Source organism: Gallus gallus, chromosome 12 (genome assembly GCF_016699485.2).
Source record: "Gallus gallus isolate bGalGal1 chromosome 12, bGalGal1.mat.broiler.GRCg7b, whole genome shotgun sequence".
Classification (NCBI taxonomy): Eukaryota; Metazoa; Chordata; class Aves; order Galliformes; family Phasianidae; genus Gallus; species Gallus gallus.
Genome location: NC_052543.1, coordinates 175,247 through 197,733, shown reverse-complemented (window position 1 = coordinate 197,733; position 22,487 = coordinate 175,247). Strand labels below are relative to the sequence as shown.

The window sequence follows — 22,487 nt, the reverse complement described above, 5'->3', positions numbered from 1 at the left end:
GCAGGGATCCCCAGACGACTCCGCGTGGAGTGGAAGTGAGGTGGAGCTCCAGGTGGGACACCGGGCGCCTCTCCCTCCCCCGGGGCCGGCTCAGCTCGCTGCGGAGAAGGGCACTGCTTCCCTCGCACTTTGGGTACTCTCTCTCTCATTTGGTTTGATTTCGTTGGATTTAGTAAATTACCGTTCCTCCTCAGATCATTGCCAGTGTGTGCCTTTTGTTAAACCCATCTACTGGCCCTCCCCTACCCTCGCCCCCCTCCATGGTGAGCAAAGAGAAACCAGAACTAAAGCATTTCTTATCAACAGGCAAGAATTACTCTCTGAGCTAGAACAAAGCAAAGCAGGAGGCTGGTGAGGAAAGGCTTCCCCTCGTGGGCCTAAGCCAGGGCCTTCCTGGAAAAACAGCAGGTGACAGACATTCCTGGAATGGACAATCCATACCAAAACATGGACAGGTCAGGTTTTTCAAAGATCTTAACTTGCCTTGATAATGTTGGAGAAGTCTGTTCATCCTAACATCCCACACCTTCACAGTCTTATCTGTACCAGCTGCAGCAATGCACGTACCACTGGGATGAAACTCCACGTGATTTGCAAACCTGCAAATTGCAGTTAAATCCAATTGTTTATATTCAGCTTTTGCTTGAGATCAAAATGGTCTTTTCAGAAAAGGAAACTACATCACAATACAGTGAACATTACAGAAAGCAGGAAATAAAAATTGAGAATTCACACTGGCAAATTTCTCTTAGGACCAAGCTCATAAACCCAAGCAGACTGCAGGATCATATCTCAAAATAACTGTCTTCAAAGCTCTTCATTAGTGCTGTGTGTTAGGAGCTGTGGGTGTTAAGAGCCTCCTGAAATTTGATGGATCTGACCAGAGAACATTTTCAAGTGTAAATGTCTGCATAATATGTGTCCTTTACTACTTCGGCAGTATTTCTAGATCAGTGTATGAAAAAATGAACACAGATTTTGTATTTTTCCATTATTAGTCTTAACTAATTTTAAAGATAGAACTGAATTAATTTCTGCCTCAAATCCCATGCTGCTACTCACTGAATGGAGTTGAGACCAACTTCCTTTCTGGACTTGTATGCAATCATTTTTCTTTTATTTTTTAACACAAAACTATAGTTAAAAAAAGCCTTAATCCTTAGTGAAGAACATCTTGCACGAAATTGAGTAAAATTAATGAACACTTGAGAACCTGGGAACAGGCCCATTTCAGTTCTCTAAGGACTCATTTTGTGTTTCTCGACAAATTAACTTTTGTTGCAGCTCAACGTCATGTATGAAACAAAATTTCCTCATCTGACAACTGAAAAAAAAAAACTTTTTTGAGTAACTCTTTGTCACTCTGAGGATGCACAAAGCATCCAAAGCATTTTTGCTTTTAGTTCACTTCAACTTGGGACAAGATCAGAGCAATTCTGGATGCTCTTTTTGCATTTCATTCTCCGATGGCTGCTTTTGTAATAGGTGCTAATGTTTTCCTAAGAGGTGAAAATTATGTCCCAAATCTCTGGCTGCAGTAACAAAAACAGATGAACATCCATCACACATTCCCACTTCAACAATCACAAGGCCAGTCCTTACGCCCTAGCAGGTACTTACCCCCCATGCTCGCAGAAGGAATGTATACATTCTCTGCTAGTTTTATCCCACAGTTTGACAGTTTTATCATCACTGGCTGATGCTATTAATCGTCCATCAGGAGAGAATCTAGGAAAAGAGTTATGGCAGTAAAGAAGCGTACCCAAATTAAAGGTGTCCAAGATCAAGTGGATTAGATCAGTTGTCAAAGTAAGTCTGTAAACACACACTTCATTCTTCAGGAAGCCACACTGACATTAGTTAGACTGAACTGTCAGAGGTTGAGGGAAAAAAGCAGCCTGCAAGTCCTCAAACTATCCCTAATGCCATAAGTGCATTACATCATATCCAGGTAAGTCTTCAATCTGACTTAAGGTCCCCTGTCCTACTTGTTTCAAATGTATCTCAAGTTGTTTCTCTATCCTGGTTCAAAACAATTTCTACTTTCACCACAAGTATTCACACCAATGTAATTACTTCCAAGGTAATGAAGAGGAGAAGCTTCATCATTCCAGTGCATCAAATAAATGTATGTGAAATTTTTAGACGGGAGCTTGATATAAGAGAAGAGAGATCAACATACACATTCAGAGGCAAATATAATGCAGGATCAAGACTTGAGTCTAAGTGAAGAACATCATGCATGGCGGAAAACACATCCATCCTTCTCTACTATGGACATCTATAGTACTACAGGTCACTGCCACCATGAAAGTATCTAATGAAATTATCACACTTATATAAACCTGCAGCTTTATCCTAAATACATATACACATAAAAATTCCTCAGAACTATGATGGATCACTGAACACTGACTTTTTGAGGCAGCAACAAGAAAATGATTTTGTCACAGCAGCCCTTTCAGCATTCTGTGTACTTGCCTGTTATTCACAGAAAAAAGCAAAGATCATTAGCTGAACTTCCTGAATATGTAAAATGAATAACATGATGCACCAAAACACTTGTAGATTATTATTATGTACTTGTAAGTACTCTCCTTAACCAGATGTTAATGGTGAGGCACTGACGACCTTTTTTGATTAGACATATGACAAGACTGTAAGTAACCAAGATGCAAAAACAATTATGTTATAATCCTTCGCTTACCTCTGTTGGTAAATTCAAGATACAAAACTCATGACAGATAAAAAGTGAAAGACAGAACTAAGCAGAAGAGATCACTGAAGAAATATAAAATGGGTAAACAAATGCTATCTGAGGCCTCTCTCTGCAAGTTAACAACACATTTTGGTCACTGGACACATTTGAATCATGAGACCACAATGCTCAGTTTCTATTTCAAAGGATAAACCACTAACAGAGTGCTGTACTTACCTGGCACAACGAACCCAATTTATGTGTTGACTGAGTGAGAACAAAAACTTCTGCCTGTGAACTGTCCACACTTTGATTGTTTTGTCATCGGAAGCTGTAACCAAGGACTGGCCATCGCTGGAGAAATGAACGCTTCTCACAGTTGCTGTGTGAGCCTTGAACACAGTAGATTCTCCTTTGCTATATAGAAGGAAAGAACACTTCAGAACTGCACAGTGGCACAGCAAAGACATATCTGCAGGTATCGTAATGAAGCTTCTGTACGGCTATGAAGTGCTATTAGCCATTATTTCTATGGAAATTTATGATTGACACTAGGGAGAAAACGTTGATCAAATCCAAACAAGTTCATGCTTCACAAATTGTACAGAACACAAAGCTAAGTCTAGTTGTTCTACTACAATATTGAAGCAATCCAAATTGAAATGCACGGCCCAGAAAGGGGCAAAAATGTTGTTGTTAATTTCTGCAACTATTTAAAACATTTACAGAACCATCAATATAAGAGGAGCAGCTGGAATTCTCTACTGCTAACCAGCTCCTTCACTGCAATGCAGATGAAAAGAGAGGTGTTTTTACAGCTCATCCACGTAGAGCCAAGAAGGCAGCTACCTGACATTCAGTACTGCAGTGGCCAAAACTCCAGCTGACAGCTTCAGATGTAGCATCATAAGAGAAGCATCACAACTGAATCCAGAATGACTGCTGTTGTACAGCACTGAGTAATGTTAATATTAATGCAGTCAGGCTAGACAAAAGACAAGGTACAGCTAATTCTCCTTTCTCCAGCATGCCCAAATAAATGCAAGAGACATTTTTCTGCCAAATGAGTGCTAGACAGAGCGCAACATATTTAGAGATTCAACAAGTATTTTGGACCAAGAGCCTCATGTATGCACAGCGTATTCTGTACTATCACAAATGCAACAAAAAGGATAGCAGAGACACGTTTTACTCCCATTCTCTTTAGCAGCCTAGCATTCTACTGAGTCTTCTGGAAAAGTGGATTCTGTTGCCATATGCTGAGCTCCCTGGCATTACTGAAACTAAGAAGCAGAAAATCATACTATGTGCTTTCCAGCAATACCCCCACTCTCTTCAGAAAGGTCAAAGCTTCTAAGCTTAATTTAATCCTTAATTGCCAGAAGGCAAAGAACAGGAAAAAATTCTTCTTGGTGAAGTTTTCTTTTTGTACAAAACCACAGAACATTCCCAGATCTGGTAAAATTTCATAGCAGAGAAACAAAATTGTAAAATTAACACAGCTTCCCTCTCCCCCCAAAAAAACCCAAAGAAAAATCCACACACCAGAGTAGCGTTAACATAGTAATGTATCCTCCTCAAAAGCAACTATAAGGCTTCAGATTCTTCAGAAACAAAGTTCTGACCCACAAACAGACCAAGGTATGGCTTCTCCCTCCCCTCTAACAACTCTACAAAACAAGTAGCAAGCAAACAAGTCACAAACCTGACTCGACCTCAACACCTCTTGTTTCAGTTGTGCGTAAAGAAAACAAGCTAACAAAGAACCTTAAATAAACACATACTAAAGCTGCCACACACCAAGATATTTCACATTTGATACACCAATAATTTGCCTTCCACACTACCCGTTTTCTGACGTGACAACCACAGATATAGTTCAGACCACAGAGATCATCCCTAAATTACTAAGACAGCATCACTAAAGTTCAGTTTTGCCATTACACCTCCGCTCTTCTTATTTATATGTTAGCTTCCTAGAAATCTAACAAGCTTGTGCAAATTGTCCTTTTGTCTGGGAAGCTGAAATCTCCCATCATCTGGAACCACTGCACTGCCACAACAAACATGTCTAGGAAATTCCTGAAGCATAGTGAAGGTAACATCCTCTGCCAAGTATGGAGAGAGACAACTAGGAAAGGTACCCTCCTAGGCCTGTTGTTTCAGAACAGAAAAGGCCTTACTGGAGATACGACAGCAGGTAGCTGTCTCAGCCACTGTGATCATGAAATGAAATCAAGTTCAAAACTCTTGGTGTAACGAGAAGATAGAAGAGTTGTCACCCTGAATTTTAAGGGAACAAACTTGAAGCTATGAAGGGAGAAAGTGAGCAGTGACCCTTGGAAACTGGCTGTCTAGAAGACTGAGGTGTGCCTAAGATCTGGTCACTTTCTAAGTACCAGCTTCTAGAAGCCCAGGAGCACACAATCCCACTGTGCCACAAGTCAAGCAAACAGGGCAGAAGAGGTTCAACAAGGCCAAGTGCAGGGTCCTGCACTTTGGCCATGATAACCCCATGCAGTGCCATAGTCTTGGGAATGAGTGGCTGGATGACTGTGAAGAGGAAAAGGACCTGGGGGCGTAGGTTGAAACTCAGCTGAATATGAGCCCTGGTGCCCAGGTGGCCAAGAGCATCCTGGCCTACATTAGAAATAGTGTGGCCAGGAGGAGCAGGAAGGTGACCATCCCCCTGTACTCAGCAGTGGTGAGGCTGCACCTCAAGTACTGTGTTCACTTTTGGGCTCCTCACTACAAGAAAGACATTGAGGCCCTGGAATGTGTCCACATGTCACGGTTTTTTGATTTTTAGTTACTGGTATTCCACATCATAACATCATGTAGTGCACTGGGACTTAAAGTATTAATGCTCCAGTTCTGGGCACCTGTCCAGAAGAGAAGAACTACATACCCTAGGGGGCTTTGCAGTCAGAGAGGAGATATAACCTCTGGCAAGGTCACCTGATGTCCCTTTTTCTTCCTTCGGCTCTCCTCACTGTTGCTTGTCCTGACCGCACGCATCGCCTCAGCACTACTGTAAGGCCTACAGCTTTCAGATACTCTCTCATTATATTTGATTTATTAGCTTCAATTCTAATTATATTGTATTATAGTGTGTTATCTTTCATTCCAATACCATATTTAGTAAATTAGTTTGTTTTTCCTCAGATTGTTGCCGCTGTTTTTTTTTTGTAATTATTTTGGGGTCCTGTTTCCCTTTTCCAGAGGCATGGATTTTGCAATATCCCTCTGCCCCACCAGTCATGGAATTGGGCTTAACCACCCCGTAAACCACTGACATCAGAGAAGGGCAGCGAAAGTGGTGAGGGGTCTGGAACACAAGTCTTATGAGGAGCAGCTGAGGGAGCTGGGATTGTTCAGTCTGAAGAGGAGGCTCAGAAGAGACCTCCCTCATTGCACTCTACAACTTCCTAAAGGGAGGCTGTGATGAGGAGGGGTTTGGCCTCTTCTCCCAGGCAACAAACAGGACCTGAGGAAATGGCCACAAGTTGTACCAGAGGAGGTTTAGATTAGACATAAGGAAAAACTTTTTCTCTCAGAGAGTGGTCAGGCACTGCAATGGCCACCCAGGGAGGTGGTGGAGTTGCCATCGCTGGCAGTGCTCAAGAGGCATCTGGATGAGGAGCTACGAGATATGGTTTAGTGGCTTGTAGTAGCAATGGCAATGGGAGGACAGTTGGACTAGATGATCTTGTAGGTCCTTTCCAACCTTGTGATTCTATGATAGGTCCACCCATGAGGCTGTCTAGAGAACGTTGACTCCACACCTCAAGACTGCCTCCACCAAGGACAGCAGGGTGACTGTCATGACTCCCTGCTGAGAGGATCAGAGGGCCCTATGTTGGCCCTACCCTACCTCCACGGAAGTGTGCCTCCCTGGCTCCCAGGTCAGGGTTATTTCTAGGAAACTTCCTTGTCTGGTTCTCCCCTCTGATTATTACCCATTATTGATAGTTCAGGCCAGCAGTGATGGAGTTGCTGACAGAAGCCTGAGGACTTAGCAAAAAGGACTTCAGGGGACTGGGGCAGTTAGAGGACAGAGCGGGTATACAGCTTGTATTTTCCTCTATCCCTTCAGTGGCAGGAAGGAATACTGAAAGGACCAGGAAAATCCATCTCCAGTAGCTGAGAGGCTAGTGCAACTGCAGGAATTTGGTAGTTTTAGGGGTTTTTTTGACCACGAGGTCGTTTACTTGGCACCTGGCCTGATGGCTGCAGTTGGGTCTCATCTGTCTCAAAGGGGGAAATGGATTCTAGCCCAGGAGCTGGCAGTGCTCAGTGAAAGGGCTTCAAACTAGGTATGAAGGGGGAAGGGGTTAAAATGAGGCTCACATAGGAACCTTATAATTCTCTACAACTCCCTGAAGGGAGGCTGTGGTGAGGTGGGGTCAAGCTCTTCCCTCATGTAACTAGTGATAGGACAAAGGGGAATAGCCTTGAGTTGCACCAGGGGAGATTCAGGTTGGAAATGCTTCTTCTCCAAAAAGAGTGGTTAGGCACTGGAACAGGCTGGCAAGGGAGTGGATGCAGCCACCAAACCTAGAGGTGTTCAAGAAGTGTTTATTTCTTGTACTGAGAGACATGAGTTAGTGGGAAATATTGGTGACAAGTGGATGGTTGCACTGGATGATCTTAGAGGTCTTTTCTAAACTTAGCAATTCTGTGATTCTATATTCTAGCAAACACTATGATAGATTTTAAAAAAGACACCTTCAAAACCTAACAGCTCCGGGGCATAGGCTGCTTATGGTTTAATATATTATCAAATAAAACTTTCAGTAGGTATTTCACAACCAGCAGAGCTCAACAAAACCTAAATAACTAAAAATGCTTTTGCAGGTTCCTGAAGGTTTAAAACTGGGGGATATTTGTTTTGTTTGTTTGTTTTTTAAGCCCCTTTTATTATACTACCACAGATTTCAGGTCTGCTTCTCTCCTGGGTTCTGGAAACAATCCTTTAGCCTTTAATAACATCAATCAATAAGCTCAGAAGCAAAGGGACCTCTAATGCCTCTTTATATGCCCATCCATTCACACACAAAAAAAACAAAACAAACAAACAAAAAAAAAACAATTCCACAAGAAGCTAGAGGAAAAACTGGGAGCTCCTTTTCTGCACCTCAGCCACAAAAGCTTTACTTGCAGCAAAATTTAAGTTTTGAAACAAAAGCTCTGCTCTCTCCTGTTTGTGTTCTTGCATATCACATAAAATAATGCATAACAGTAAAAACAAAATAAGCTATGAAGATTCTCAATGACTACCAAGGATTTGACAAGCGTTATTGAGTTAAAGTGTGCGATTAACACTGTCTGGGCTGAAACCAGGGCATGGGGAGGGTACAGCACAGGGCTGACTCCAGTTAATAACTGTATGTATTTTGATACTGTAATGCTGTAATGGCATAATAGCAGGGTGGCAAAGTCTTTGGCTACAGCAAATGAGTCCAAATGCAGCAGACACAGATGCAAAAATGAAGGAAAAGAGCTGCTTACCTTTGGAAAGGTTTGGGTAGGCAAGGATCTCCAGCAAGAGTTATCCCCACCTCCACTGCCAACCCTTAAATGAGGTCTGGGAAGGGATGGATCCTGGCTCCCCCCCTTCCAGTCAGACAGGTGCATTGCTTGCACCTGAATTCCCCTGGGTTGGCCCTGCCTTCCACCGGGTGCTCAATCACTGTTTCAGGCTGTGACTGAGCATTTCCACTACAGACACATTGGCTAAACACAGTCCTGTGAACAGCAAAAAACATGCAGCCTTGCTTTTCATTTTGATAAAGGAATTTGAGAACAGGTTTCAAGATTGCTGAAAGAATCATCAATTTCTTTGTGTATCTGTTACTCCATTTTCAGTTGACATAATATACATTACCTGCAAATTTTAAACTGGAATGTATAGGGCTGCAATCAGATATTCAACTCAAAAAGAAATCTGATTATGTCTCTTTACCACACTTTTATAAGTTTAATCTTACCAGGGGAAGATGTCCCTGGCTTCACAATCTGCCTTACTCATGTCATGGCTTTTTGGCAATACATACACTTGCAAACAACTGTTTTCAAGGATGAAACACAGGATGAGTAAAATCTCATTAAAAATCTCTGCTGAACACCTTGAGAACTCACTAAGAACTGCAACCACTTCCATTGAACCAGACTGATGCATTAGTTCCACTAAAACAAGGTCAAATATCCCACTAGTGTTATGTTTTGTTTTGTTTTAAATGCTTTAATAAAAAAAATTAAGAGGTTTTGCAGCTTATATACATTAACTATATTATATACTTTATATGCAGCTCGAGACAATTCTTCTTCACTCAGTGCAACCCAGGCAAGCCAACAGGTTGGACAGCCATTCAAGGGAACTAAGCCCTCTACTCAGAAATTGAAACCTTTATGGGAAGAGGCAAGTAAGGTACCAAAAAGGTAAGTAAATTCTAGTTAATCACATGAAAGCTCGCAAAAAAACAGTCAATACACAATCCAAAAATCACCTTTTAGTACTATGCCATCATTTACAACCAGTGGAGGAAAGTTATTAGTTTTAGATCAAGAAATAAAGATTAAAAGCCATCTAATATTGGATGGACTACAGCAGGTGTGAAAGCTAGTAACCTTCACCCTGCTCACAGAACAGTTATCTCCATCACTATATTCCAGCTTGAGTTTAAGCATCTTGCTTTAGATCAGCAGAGAAGCAAAGCATCAGTTTGCTACAAAATACTGACAAGGGTGGGGAGGAAGGGGTTACATTAGTGACTTTAAGCTTTGTAAGGGGCTTCAATTTTATTTCCAGCGGCATTTCAAGACTGATTTCCCTCTTCTTTGTCTGAGCTGCTGCATAAAACTGTTCTTTCCTCAGTCCCAGATCTGGAGAACTGCTCTCAAGAGGGAGGTAAAAATCCCAGGCCAGGGTTAAACACAAAAAGAGACACAGAGGGAATATATACTTACACACTTGGAACCCATAAGCAGACTGTTTTGTCTCTGGAGCCTGAAGCTACAAGGTGGCCAGAAGGGGAAAACTGAACACACATCACTGCATCTTTGTGGCCCACAAGGCAATAGGCTCTCATCTGAGGTTTCATACTCCAGATCTTCAGACATGAATCCATTGAACCACTTGCTATGTTGGAGAAAGAAAAAAAAAAAAGGCAACTTGTGTTACTTCTCCAATTAAAATGGAGCTACTTTTCATTCTCCATTTGGCAACACAGCTTCCAACAGCTTCACACGTACTTTTACAATTCACTGATATGTTGCACACTGCATTTAATTAGAAATTCATACCCTTGCATTGGCTTGAACTGACATTTCAGCTCCCAAGATAATGCAACAGCTGCAGAGGAAAAGGCCACAAAATCTGCAAAGCCAAATAAACACACACTAAGGAAATGCATAGGAGTTCTGTGGAGGAAGCTTACCTCATCATTTTTTCGTTGGAAAACAGAGGCAGTCTGAATATCAAGTAGCACCCTACTGATTAGGCAGAAAAGCCCTGTGAGCTATAACTTAAAGGCAACCCATACACATTTCATCCCCCTGACACCTAGCTCTTTTCTTGCAGCAAAATGTTGATCACACCCAGCTCAGGACTTAGGAAAATCCAAACTTGCAGTAAAATTAGATCAGCGCTCATTTTGCAACAGAAGGGGTTAGTGGGACATCATGGCAATCATGAGAAGCTTTAAGGGACTGAGGGTGGAGACATGGGTCCCTCTACCTACCCGTACCCACTCAGCATTCTCATGTCTACTTCTATACTCAACAGTTAAAAGAAAAAAAAAAAAAGAGGAAAAAAAAGCAACCTCCATAAACTGCAACTTCTCTTTACACCTGGGCTTCTGAAGGGGCAAAATGCATGCTCAAAAGACAAGAAGGAGCTGTACAGACACTGCAGGGGACAAACACTTCACTTATAGTAAGAAGAATGTTCATATCCTGCCCTCCTTCCCCCCCCCATGTCAGATGCTGTTTTTCTAAAGCCTCCTTCATCAGCAAGAGCAAAAGATCTGTAAACAGAAGGCAGAATTCAGATGTGTGCACACTGCACCCACAGCAAATAAAACTGATCCTGTCTTCAAGAAATGCTCCCTTCTTTGCCTTTCTTCCCTTCCACAGCGCACTGCTGGCTGTAAGGAGAGGCCAGCTTCAACCTGACGAAAGCACATCTCAAATGAAAGCTCCCAGACATCCCCATGCTGCTGAAATTTATACAAGCCATGGCCCCTCCCCATATGTAGGGAGGGAGATCTGTCCCTGACAAGAACACCAACCAGTTTACAAGAGTAAATTCCATTTCAACCTTGAATTGCCCTCCTCAGGTTTCACTGCCAACTCAGCAAACTGAAAATCTATTCATCCCCCCCTGAAGCTTGTCATGCTGCATGAAGTCTGCAGCACAGGGCTCCTGGTTATTGGTAAAGAGCAAGTATATACTAGCATCAACTTAGCAAGGAGAAAAAAAACACTAGATGGCAAGTCTCAGATTCCATGCCAATAAAGATAGCCTCCTAAAGCACCTTAACATCTAAATAACAGAAAACTTTGTAGATTTTCCACATCCAAGTACAGAGCGTGCACATCTTTGCCTGCCAAGAAACCTTAGGTGCCTTTCTCTTCCCAAAAGCTACATGGGGCACACCTGCACCAAGATCTTAAGATTCTTCTAGGGATTCAGATCAGTTTGACAGTAGGTCCTAATACGACAATATCATAATTACAAGAAGATTTCAGTTCATTACCATTATGGCAAAACAACAAATAGCTTCTGCTAGAAATGTCATTTCACGGTCACTTAAACAGAAAAATAACAATCCTTTTCTGATACTGGTTCAGGATATGCTTATTTCATACAGGGTCACTTGCAAAGCAGGTGCTGATGCACAAGCAATGGGGCAGAAGAGTGCTGAGATCTGAGTCTGGTAGACGTGCAGGCCTTCCTTAGGGGAGGTTCAGGTTGGATATTAGGAAGAATTTCTTTCAAGAAACAGCAGTAATGCATTGGTACAGGCTGCCCAGGGAGGTGGTGGGGTCACCATCCCCGAATGTGTTGCAGAACTGTGGAGATATGGCACTAAATAACTCTGAGATCTCATAAGAGTAAAGTACATGTGATTGACACAATGATGCCTGAAAAGGAAACATGCTTAGAACTCATTCCCTTTCTTACATGATCACATTTATTAAAAATACTAAGAGTACTTCTTTCAAGGTCCGGTTGGAGGAGGTAAAGGCTCACATGCTACTTCAGAAAGGCCAGTCAAAAGGAATGTTAAGTTACATCCAGAGCATCCTTGCTGAGCAGAGATTTGCACGGACTAGATACATTTTTAAGGATAGGCAAACAATCATGGATGCAGAACACAATGAAATCTCACTCCACAGTCAAAGACACAAGGAGCAGGATGACAGAAAAAGACAGCAGAAAACAATATAAACAGCATTGGTCCAAGACAGATTTGATTTTCCTTTCCTTGCATCTTCCAGAGCTACAGCGTTGCAGGTTGTAAGACACAGAACAGAAACAACACCTGCTAGACTGTTGTATTTCTGTTTACTCATGTCTGTGTCCACAGCCCATCAGACACATTGCCTCAAAGAACCATTTCTGCCTCATCTTCATTGTGAGCCAAAGCAACGTTCCCACAGACCAAACAACAGCTTCATCAAGAGCCAAAACTCCAGCTGGTTCCTGTTCCAAGAATACACAACAAGTTAACTAAGAGCAGCTATGACACAAGCCTTGGTGTAACCACAGGCAAATGCCAAACCAGGAGAAACAGAAAATGGAAGAAGAAAAATACTTACGCAGAGCATAAAAAAAAAGTACGGTTTTACTTTGCACAAGGTAGCTTTAGGCAACAGCAGACTTTCCTAACGCTCCAACAGGATGCTCACAACCTGTCACCCTGGTTCAAGAACAGGACGAGAGGCACTGGGCACAAACAGAAAGTTTGTGGATAGGAAGTTGCAAATGAATATGAGGAAGAATTTCTTCCCTGAAAGGGTGACACAGCACTGGAACAGGTTGCCTAGAAAGGCTGTGGACTCTTTCCCTGGAGATGTTTAAAAGCAGTATGTACAGAGTCCTGGGTAATGGGCTCTCAGGAACCCAGCAAGAATAAGGATATCGGACCAGACAAACTCCACAGGTCCCTTCCAACCTCAACCACTCTGCAGTTCTGCAGTTCCTCCAGTCACACATAAAACACTCATCCCAAAACTCACCAGTCTTTTCATTGCAAAAATGAATTCATAATTCTTTTAGAATTTAGGACCTCCATAGTTCACCTCATATAACTTAAGAATAGAAATCCTTTTTTATCGGCAGGCCATCAAAATACAGAGATATGATGATTTACCCAATTGTTTCTTATTGAGACTGAAGTCCACACTAGTGATGGCATCTCTGTGGCCTCTGAAATGCCTCTCTAGGGACGGATCTTCCTAGAAAACAATGTTCAGACAAGATAGATTAAGAATCACCTTCACACAATAAAACCATTTTATTTCCACAGCAAGCTAACCAAGCCACATATTCACTTCACGTCAGCTAGTGGTATGAACATTATGCAATGCAAAACATGTATGTCCACTTATACCACTAAGTTATTGAAAGGGCAGGTTATCCACGCTGATCATCTCTCCTAGTCTTATCTGACTTGTGTAAACCACCTGTGCATTTTTTGCAATATACTTCCCACTGCTACTGGCGTGGAGAACCCACAGCTGACTCTGGAACATCAGTCACCAGGTACAGCTTTGCACTAACAGCTGCTCGTCTCAGGCCAGGTGTACACAAGAGCTCACGCTTTGCATAGAAGGTACAGACTCCAGCACACCTACCAAAATAGTCAGATATAAACAGAACTGCAGCAAAAAGGACTGACTGCTACCACTCCCCTATAGATGGTAAACACAGCACACCTCTACACTATGCTGTGTTGCAAAGGCCAAAAAGAAGCATGGAAATTGACAAAAATTTAAAAATTAACAAACAAATCGCTGAAAAAAAAATCACAAAAGGAAAGTCCTTCACACTTCAAAAGTTTATCAGCCTTCAGTCCCTGCTCCTACACACACAACCCCCGTTTCTCTAACCAAGCTCACGCATAAGCACCAGCCTAATCCCTGCCCCCCCCGCCGACCGCAGGTCCCTCCCCCGCCGCAGCCCCACAGGTTCATACCGCGAGCACCCCACACCCGCAGGTGTCCCCACACACCGGAACCGGCCGCAGCCGACAGGATCCCAAGCCCAAGAGCCGCTCCCCTCGCCCAGCAGCACTAAACCCCACCGAGCCCAGCTCTCTCCCTAATCCCCCAGTCCCGGCCAATCGCGTCCGGCTGCCCCCGCCCCCGCCCCCACCCAAGCGCAGGCCTACCCCCCGCTCTGCAGCCCGGCCTCGGCAGCACTAAGGGCCCCCCCATAGAACCAAGAGCTCCCCGACCACCACTAAGGCGCCTCCGGCCCGGCTGCAGCGGCTCTACGGACCCCGAACACTCGGGCCCAGCAGCGCGGAAGCCCAAGCCCTCACCGCGCCGCCAGCAGCCATGCCGCCCTCCCGCGCGCTGCCGTTTGTTTTTGGCTCCTCCCCGCCCCCGTAGCAACGGAGTAGCGCGCGCGGAGACGGCCGCGCGGTCGAGCGCCCTCCGGCGGCAGGGAGGCCCCATCCCGCCTCCTCGCGGAAGGGGCGGCACCGTGCCCGCCGCTGCTCGTGGCTGAGCGGGGCAGCGGGATGGGGAGGTGCGGCTGCCTAGGGTAGCATAAAGCGTCTGTGAGTACCGGGTTGGTCTGGAGCCTCCCTGAAGCCCCACAGGCTTTAAGCAAAGTTTTCCAACCTAAACGATTCTATGGCTCTTAGTTCCCAGCGCCTGCTCTTCAGGACCCAGATCCTCCATTTCAGTTACAAATAATCCTTTCAGTGTCATAAGGCCTATTTTAGGGTCCAGATGCCCCCTTTTCCAGGCTCCCAAAGCTCTTTCTTTTCCAAGGTCCATTTCCAGATTCCAAACTTGTTCAGGTCTCAAGCCTCTATCTGTGATAGCAAGTTGTCTTTTGCTTGTCTGAACTCTCAGCTCTTAGTGACCAAACTCTTGCTGTCGGGGCTCTGAGGCTCCGTTTTGAACCAAAAGCTGTCATTACTTCGCTTATACTCTCAGCTCTGATACAGGTTGATAACAGCTCTATGGCCTAGGCTGCCATTTTCACAGTGTAACATCTAATTTTTAGGCCCCACAGTTTCACTTTATACTTCAAAGCCGCCTTTTTAGGGTCCAAAAAGAAAAGACCCATCTTTTTAAGTTCCCTGATCCCCATTCTATCAGATAAGACCTGAAAATTGGGGCCCAGAGCCTCCTTTTATGGTCCAAATACCCATTTTGAGGGATCAAAGCATCATTTTGGGATCCAGCAGCACCTGAACAGGGGAGTTCAAAGCCCCAGCTTTAAATTCTAAAGCCCCATGCTGAGGTGCAAATCATAATTTCTGGAACACAACCCCCCTTTCAGTCTTGATTTTTTTCCCTCAGGTCCATAGCCTCTGTTACTGCGACTAATGCTTCCTCTTTAGGACCCAAAACAGCCGTTTGAGGAACCTTTCTCAAAGTCCAAAGTCCCAATTTTGAGATCCCTTACCCAAGCTCAACAATGTTAATTTTTTGTGGCCACTCTCTCAATTTGAGGATCCAAAGCCTCAGTTTTGGGTTCAAATGCTTCTCAGGGTCCAAAGCCTCATTTGGGGATCCAGAGCCTCATTTTATGGTTTCCATTTTAGGCTCCAAACCATCTCCTCCAGGATAAGCTGATTCTAGCTACCAAAGAACCACCCAGAGCTATGCAGGTTTAGTGGGACACCTCCACCATATGACTGTGTAGTCCTCCCTGCTTTGTCTCACAGTACTGGCTAGGGGCTGCCAAGCATAGCAAGATCATTCTCCGCTGCTACTTTCATGACCCCAAAGCACACAGACAGACAGCAGGCTGGAAATCATCTCTTGGCCATACCAGTTTGACTTCTCGGTGCCCTCTTTCCTCTGTGCAGGAATGCACTCCTGCCTCATGGCAGCATGGACCAGCTCTCCAAGCAGTCCATCTCCTCCTCCCTCCAGTTCTGTTCAGGCCAGCCAAACTGAAGTGTTCAAGAGCGTTGTTTGATTCAACTGCTACAGCAAGGAGACTGGGCAGCACAGTAGGTGCTGCAGGGGTGCTGCAGTGCCTGAGGGACTGGCTGCCCTGTCCCAAGTCTTCCTCTGCCGCACCACATGTAGCTGAACCCAAAAGCTGCTCCTGAGGACCTATCACTATCCCATCAGGACACAGCCACATTACAGGTGCAGCTCTTAGGCACCTACTGCCACCTCCCTGGGACAGCGCAGGAAGATGAAGCTACTTGAACCCCCACACTCTTAACATCTGCCTTCCTCACCAGGCCTGGCCTTGCAGTGCAGGCCCACAGCATGCAATAGCTACGAATCAGCAGACTCCACATCATCCTTGTGATGGCTATGGAAGGCTGCGCTCTAGCCTGCCCGCTCCTCCTCCCAGGAAGCAGCAGCTCAAGCCTGGAGGCTGCACAAACCAGGTCAGCCCTCAGCCCAGCACAAGTCCATTGTGCTGTGTTACTCACCCCTTCAGCTCATCAGCAGTGCGCATTGCCAGCCTCGGCTCCCTTGCGCTAAGCCACACTTATCAGTCGTGCATCACTTGCTCTGAGCTGTGTCCCACCATATGCCTCCTCCATGCAGATAATCTGGGAGCATACTGCTCTTGCTCACATCACTTTCTCCTTCACATTCTCTAATTTCACATTTCCCCTGTGCTGAGCTATGCCACCAATCAGCTTTCCCAAGACGCCTGCAGCCAGCACTGATCAGAGGGGGCTGCACCTTTGGCAGTTCCAACTTCCTCATTTTTACTCCTGGGTTTGTAAGGATCCCATCCACTGCCCTGTCCCTGGGGAACCTGGGAAGTGGGGGCCAGAGGTCCCTCTACACCCCTGGTCCCATGGCAGCAGGACAAGAGCCCCACTGCAAACACATGCTCCATGCCTCAGGGCACTGCTGATCCCAGCAGTTCCTGTGCAGAGGCTCAGACCACAGCTGAGAAACAGGGCCACAGCAGATGAGCCTTAACTCTTTTTAAAAGTAATCTTTTTCTGTACCCAAAATTGTGTTGTTGTCTGTTTATTTTTGGTAATTATGTAAGTGGTTTTTATTGTTTTTCTAATGTTTTCTAAATATTGTTTTTTAATCTCAAGAAGGGCAGTCTGTATCTGGGCAGAGCCCACAGGCAGGGGTAGGTGCACCACTGCAGTCCCAAGCAGCACTGACAACACTGGAGCGGCTGTACTCTGTAATACACAGGCTTTAATGATCCAGTTCGTGTAGCTCTTGAGGTAGTGCTTGGAGGCTATGTGCTATCAGCTGCCATGGGACCAGGGGCTCCAGCTCTACATTTAAGGGGAATGATGCAGATGGAGTTCTTGGCTTCTTTTACTCTCCACCATCGGCCCAACCTGTAGGTGAAAAGAGTGTTCCCCCATGCCTCTCCTGGTCCACCCAGGTGCTAGGATGGAGGGTCTAAGCCCTGGAAAATGGGGCACAGGGATGGTACCGGTGCTCCTGTCCTATGCCAGCCACCATGAAGTCTCCTGCCGATGAGAACTTCAAGCTGTTGACAAAGCCAATCTGGAGGAAATAGGAGAGGTGTCAGCACCAGCACACTGCAACCGCCTCAGGCCTGCTCCCACCCTGGGGAGCTTGGCAAGGGCCTCCCCCCCGGCTCCAGCATTCCCCATCTGTACCAATGGGATATCACAGAGGGGCTCCAGCTTCTGAAATCCCTCACCGCACTTCCACAACTTCACACAGCCACTGTGGGAACCTGGAGCAAAGAGGGCACACACCCTAGCACCAGCAAAAGCACAGGACCCCAGTCCTGCACTACCAAAAGAGAACACAGTTCTCCCAGCACCAGGCACCTGTAGCCACAAGGTCACTGTTGAGCAAGGCAGCCACTGCAGATACCCAGTACGGCTGCTGCAGGTCCTGGGCAGAGCCCTGTGTCCCATGAGATTGCCTCACCAGTGCCAGTGGCTTCTTCTTTGCCAGCCCCCACAACGCCACTGACCTGCAGGAAAAGGGCTGAAGGCACTGGAGGCACAAGGATTGGCAAGGCTGTGCACACTCCCAGCCCTGCACTCACCCATCATCAGCACCTGACACCATGTGCTCCTCATTGATGAGCTGGATGCAATCGATGGAGCCCCTACAAGAGCAGACAATTAACAGTAACCACGAGCATACTGTGGAATCCTGTAGGGTGCAGAGCTCCAGGCACAAAGGGCTTTACAGAAACCCCACAGTACTGACAGGATCCTGGTGATGCTGAACACATACAGAAGCTTTGCTGGAGCTGACAGCGAAAGCACACCCACCCCTTCCTGCCCCAGACCTACTGATGCCCATAGAAAATGAGCTGCGACTCCTCGGGGATCTTCCAGAAACGCACAGTGCCATCCCGTCCCCCTGAGGTCACACAGCACTCCCGACTCAGGCTGTCCATCCCTGTGATGACGTCCTGGTGCCCAAAGCTGGCAGGGGAGATGAGAAGGAGCTGCAGGGGCCATGACCCTGCACCCTCACTCTTCCTCCCATTGCTTGGGGATATGGTGACAAATCCTTGCTCCACTGGAGTCTTACAGGGTCTCCACATAAGCATTCTCCTCCACATTCCAGACCTTGACGGAGCGGTCATGGGATGCACTGTACAGCTGGTATGTGCCCTTCCGGAAGGACAGGCCCTGTGGAGGGACAGACCAACAGATGAAACAGTGCACTCCCCAAGTGTCGCCGAGGGCGGTCTCAGAGCTGGGTCTCCACTGCAGGGAGGCCCCACTGGTCCCAGGTCACCAAGAGGAAGTGGCATGCACTGCCCACCAGTAGCAGGTGCCTTCCTCCCCATTTCAGCCAGTGTCCTTACTCACCGACACAGCATCGCGATGACCAGTGAATGTATAAAGGCGCTTGCAGGTGGCTGCCTCCCAGATCAGAATCAGCTTGTTCCTGTCTCCTGTAGCCTGGCAGAAAGGAGGGGATTCCCAACACGGCCCCAACAGACCCACAACTCCCACTGCATGCGTTTTGCTGGGGAGGGAAGCTGTCCAGGAACACTTCTGATGGTGGCTGAAGCAGGGGTTGTTTCAACCCAGCTTCACCAGCAAGATGAAGCTGGGCACAAGGAGCTGTTCTCCAGGATCCTGGAAAAGGATGCTCCTCCCCACCTGGCCTCCTCTTTCACAGGTTCATGACAGCATGGGAATAGGGCCAAGAGCTACTGGTGGCAGCATGTGGCGCCATGGGACAGCACCAGCATCCAGTCACCGTACCAGGTACTTGCCGTCCGATGAGATGGCAATGCAGAGAACGTGGGCTGTGTGCCCCATGGGCTGCCCCTCTGTGCTTTTCTTGCCCCCAGGCACCACGCAGAGTTTCTTCCCACTCTCCACCTCCCCTGCAGGACAGGCAGCACCATCACCCACAGGAGCCTCCCTTGCCCCAGGAAGCAGAATTATCTGTGCACAAAGCCCAGAACGATGCAACCTGCCCTGCCCAGAGGCCAATCATAAAATGGCTTGGAAGAAGTCTTAAAGATCATCTAGTTACTGCTTCCCTGTCATGGGCTGGCTGCCCCACACCAGATCAGGCTGCCCAGAGCCCCATCCAGCCTGGCTGTGGGCACCTCAAAGAGAGGAGCACCCACAGCTTCTCTGGGCAGCCTATGCCAGGGCCTCACCATCCTCTGAGAAAAGAATTTCCTCTTCACATGTAATCTATATTTCTCTTCTTTTAGTGTAAAACCAATCCTATGCCCTATCACTATCTGCCCATATAAAAAGTCACTTTCCCTGTTTACAGACACCCTTTAAGTCCTGGGTGGCCACAACAGGGTCTCCCTGAAGCCTTCTCCTAGCTGAACAAACCCAGCTCTTGTGCTCCACAGCCACTTCCATCCAAGGGATGGGCAGAGCCACCTCCACCAGCAGCCCCGCTCCCGCCAGGTCCCCACCGCAGCAACAGGAGAAACAGAAGCACTTGCATTTTATGACGGAGCCATCCTTAGCAGCTGAAAAGATAAACTTGTCATCCGGAGAGACGACGAGGCAGGTGACAGAATGCTGGTGCCCCCGCAGCACTCGGATGGCGTCCGGGGCCGGAGGGCACACCTAATGGGAGCGGGGCCGTGAGCGAGGCAGCGCTGGTTCGGCCCGGCCACGAGTGAGGAGCGGGGCCCACGGGCCATATACTCACGTCCTGGGCCGCCGGGCGTCGCAGTCGGCCCTGCTGCTCGAGCTGTGGGAACACAGCGGGCTAAGAGAGGGCCCCGAGGCCGCCCCACCGCCGCGCCGCCGGCCCCCCTCTCCCCCACTCACCACGGCCTCCTTCAGGCGCTCGCCGACGAGGTCCCCGGGGAAGGCCGCGGCCTCCTCCTCCTCCTCCGCCGCCCGCTCTTCCTCTGCGATAGGTACGAGATTCAGGGCCGCCCCGTCCGCCCCGCCGCCGCCCGGCCCCGCCGCCGCCCGCGCTCACCGTGCCGCCGCAGCTCCTCCAGGTACAGCTTAGCCAGGCGCAGCTTCTTCTCCTGCGGCGTCTCCGCCACCTCCTCCTCGGACGCCGCCTCCTCCCGCCGCCGCCCCGCCGCCGCGCTGCCGGAGTCGCGTCAGCTCCGCGCCGAGCCCCGGGAAGCCCCGGGAAGCCCCGGGAGCAGCGCTCACCTCTCCGTCTCCTCTTCGCTGGACACCTCCTCGTCGCGGGTCCTCCGGTGCGGCGCCGGCCCGGGCTTTCCTTCGGCGCTTGGGCCCTGGGGGGGGGGGAATGCACCGACACCGTCAGCGCCAAACCGCGCTCGGAACCGGCCCGTCCGCCCCGGCCCGGCCCCGCGCTCACCGCCACCCGCGGCTGCCGGCGCCGCCGCACCGCTCTCGCCCGCCGCCCCGCCGCCGCCATGCTGCCGCCGCACGTGGCGCCCCGGCCCCGCCCCGCCCCTGGGGTGCCACCTCCTCCGGGCGGGGTGTGTGTGCCGCCGGCTCGGCGTGGCTGCGAGTTCCGCCGCTGCTCCGCTCTGCTCCTCGGCCCTCTGCAGAGCAAGGGCGCTGGGCTGGCACGGGGGGGCGCCGTACCTGTCAGTGTGTTGGTGCCCCGTGTTTTTTCCTTATGATCTGAAGAAGTAAACACACCGTATATTTTAGTATTCATAGAAATATAGCTATTGAATTGTTGTACTGTGTGATGAGTTTTTGCTTGCAAAACTGTAATAGCTTTGAAATGTTCCGAACAGTTATGGATAGCATTGAGGACTAGGAAAGCGTGTTGTAAGGCTATTCTGTTTAAACAAGAGAGCTTCAGCAAAAGAAGCACAATACAGAAATGATGCAAGTAGGCTTATCAAACATGAAAAGAAGCCAGGGCCTCCACACAAGGCCGAATTGTCTCACTACGGGAGTAGGTTGGGACACAAACAGGCAGGCGTCAAGGTACGCCCCTCTGTCCTCCTTATCTTCCAACACCAACACTTCGGTTCCAGCGTTATCATTAAAAGACAGGTTGCCAAACTTACCTCTATCCAAGGAAGCGCAGATGTCCAGAAATAGCGGCCAAGTGCTGAGTGAGCAAATGTTAGGATTTTGGTACCTTTAAATAACTTATAATAGGCACCCTCCTACTGAGCATGTGTCAATGAAGGAAGTTTATTGGGAGGGTGAGTGAGGAAGACTCCTGGATGAAGGAAAAGGCTGTCATGATGCTAAAAGGACGCTAGATGGTAGAAGAGACCCTGGAATAGGAGACTTGGAAACCTCATAAATCCCTACCTGAGATAGGCGTGTATATATGCTATTTATCTCGCGGGTAATTGATAAATATGGACTATCTGTGGAAATATAATGGGCTCTGAATCATATCACCATTGAAGCGCTTATGGTGGAAATATCCCCAGTGCTTCCCGGTGTCACTAAGAAAGAATACTTGACTGAACAGTAACTAAACTTGGCTACGTTTCTCAGCTTTGCTTCTTCAGTTCACTTAGGATGCACAGCAGCTGTTTATGGCATAAAGAATCATTCTCAGGGCCCAGAGTCCTAGGTTCCAGCCCAGGGACCTCGTTTCCAGGCTGTAAAAACCCTCACATTTTCAGGCTCCTGACCCATTTTTTTTTTTATTCAGGGTCAGAGCCTCAGTTTTAGGCTGGGAAAAAAAAAAAAAAAGCAAAAAAAAAAAAAAAAAAAAAAAAGCAAACAACAATTCTTGGGGCCCAAAGCCTCATTTCAGGTTCCATGGCCTCATTTGGATGTACCAACCTTCATTTTTAGGGCACAAACTCTCTTAAAGAGATAGAAAACATAGTAACGGGGTCAAAAGGTCTTTTTGGTAGATCAGAGCCTCATTGTTAGGCTCCATGTCCTTGTTTGCAGGACTCAGAGCCTCCACTGAGGATACAAGGCCACTTTTTATCACCCTCACTTTTCAGGCTCATTGTCACATTCTCAGGGTCCAAAGCCTGGCTCTCATATCACAAAGCCTCCTCTTGGGGATCAGAAGACTGATTGACAAGACATATACGTCTTTGTAGTGCTCAAACCTCATTTTAGGGGCTAAGGCCTGATTTTTAGGGTCCAAAGCCTTGGTTTGGGGTCCAAATATCCATTTGGAAGGATCACAGCTTTGGATCCCTCAAAATTTGGATTTTCCTGCTGGCACCTTCAGTTTTATGTTCCAG

At 47.3% G+C, this 22,487-nt stretch overlaps 2 protein-coding genes across 23 annotated transcripts in view; both read right to left on the bottom strand.

The window, feature by feature from the left end:
* The window catches only part of POC1A (POC1 centriolar protein A), a 74,367-nt gene extending 57,217 nt beyond the window's left edge, over positions 1-17,150 (bottom strand). For 2 of the 22 annotated variants that reach the window (XR_005839272.2, XM_025154575.2), the window contains exons 1-6: positions 14,251-16,304; positions 13,078-13,158; positions 9,668-9,839; positions 2,936-3,115; positions 1,621-1,728; positions 484-599 (exon numbers count right to left, since the gene is read on the bottom strand). Coding sequence is in view for 21 of the 22 variants with exons in the window: in XM_025154575.2 (XP_025010343.1) it covers positions 484-599; positions 1,621-1,728; positions 2,936-3,115; positions 9,668-9,839; positions 13,078-13,158; positions 14,251-14,386 (793 nt within the window). In the remaining variant the exon portion in view is untranslated. Of the gene's footprint in view, positions 1-483; positions 600-1,620; positions 1,729-2,935; positions 3,116-9,667; positions 9,840-10,003; positions 10,077-10,137; positions 10,193-13,077; positions 13,163-14,097; positions 16,306-16,341 lie in introns of those variants that run through there. The other 20 variants (XM_015292738.4, XM_015292743.4, XM_046900188.1 and 17 more) reach the window with 19 other exon arrangements.
* On the bottom strand, positions 17,061-20,864 carry RRP9 (ribosomal RNA processing 9, small subunit (SSU) processome component, homolog (yeast)). Its single transcript, XM_015292737.4, has 15 exons — positions 20,660-20,864; positions 20,488-20,573; positions 20,303-20,418; positions 20,146-20,228; positions 20,024-20,065; positions 19,812-19,938; positions 19,102-19,226; positions 18,700-18,792; positions 18,416-18,516; positions 18,172-18,306; positions 17,919-17,981; positions 17,695-17,843; positions 17,518-17,597; positions 17,328-17,401; positions 17,061-17,229 (listed from the first exon to the last, which is right to left on the bottom strand). Exons 1-15 carry the CDS (start codon positions 20,717-20,719, stop codon positions 17,124-17,126), a joined length of 1,440 nt encoding a protein of 479 aa, XP_015148223.1. The 5' UTR covers positions 20,720-20,864; the 3' UTR covers positions 17,061-17,123.
* Between the last annotated feature and the right edge of the window lie 1,623 nt (positions 20,865-22,487).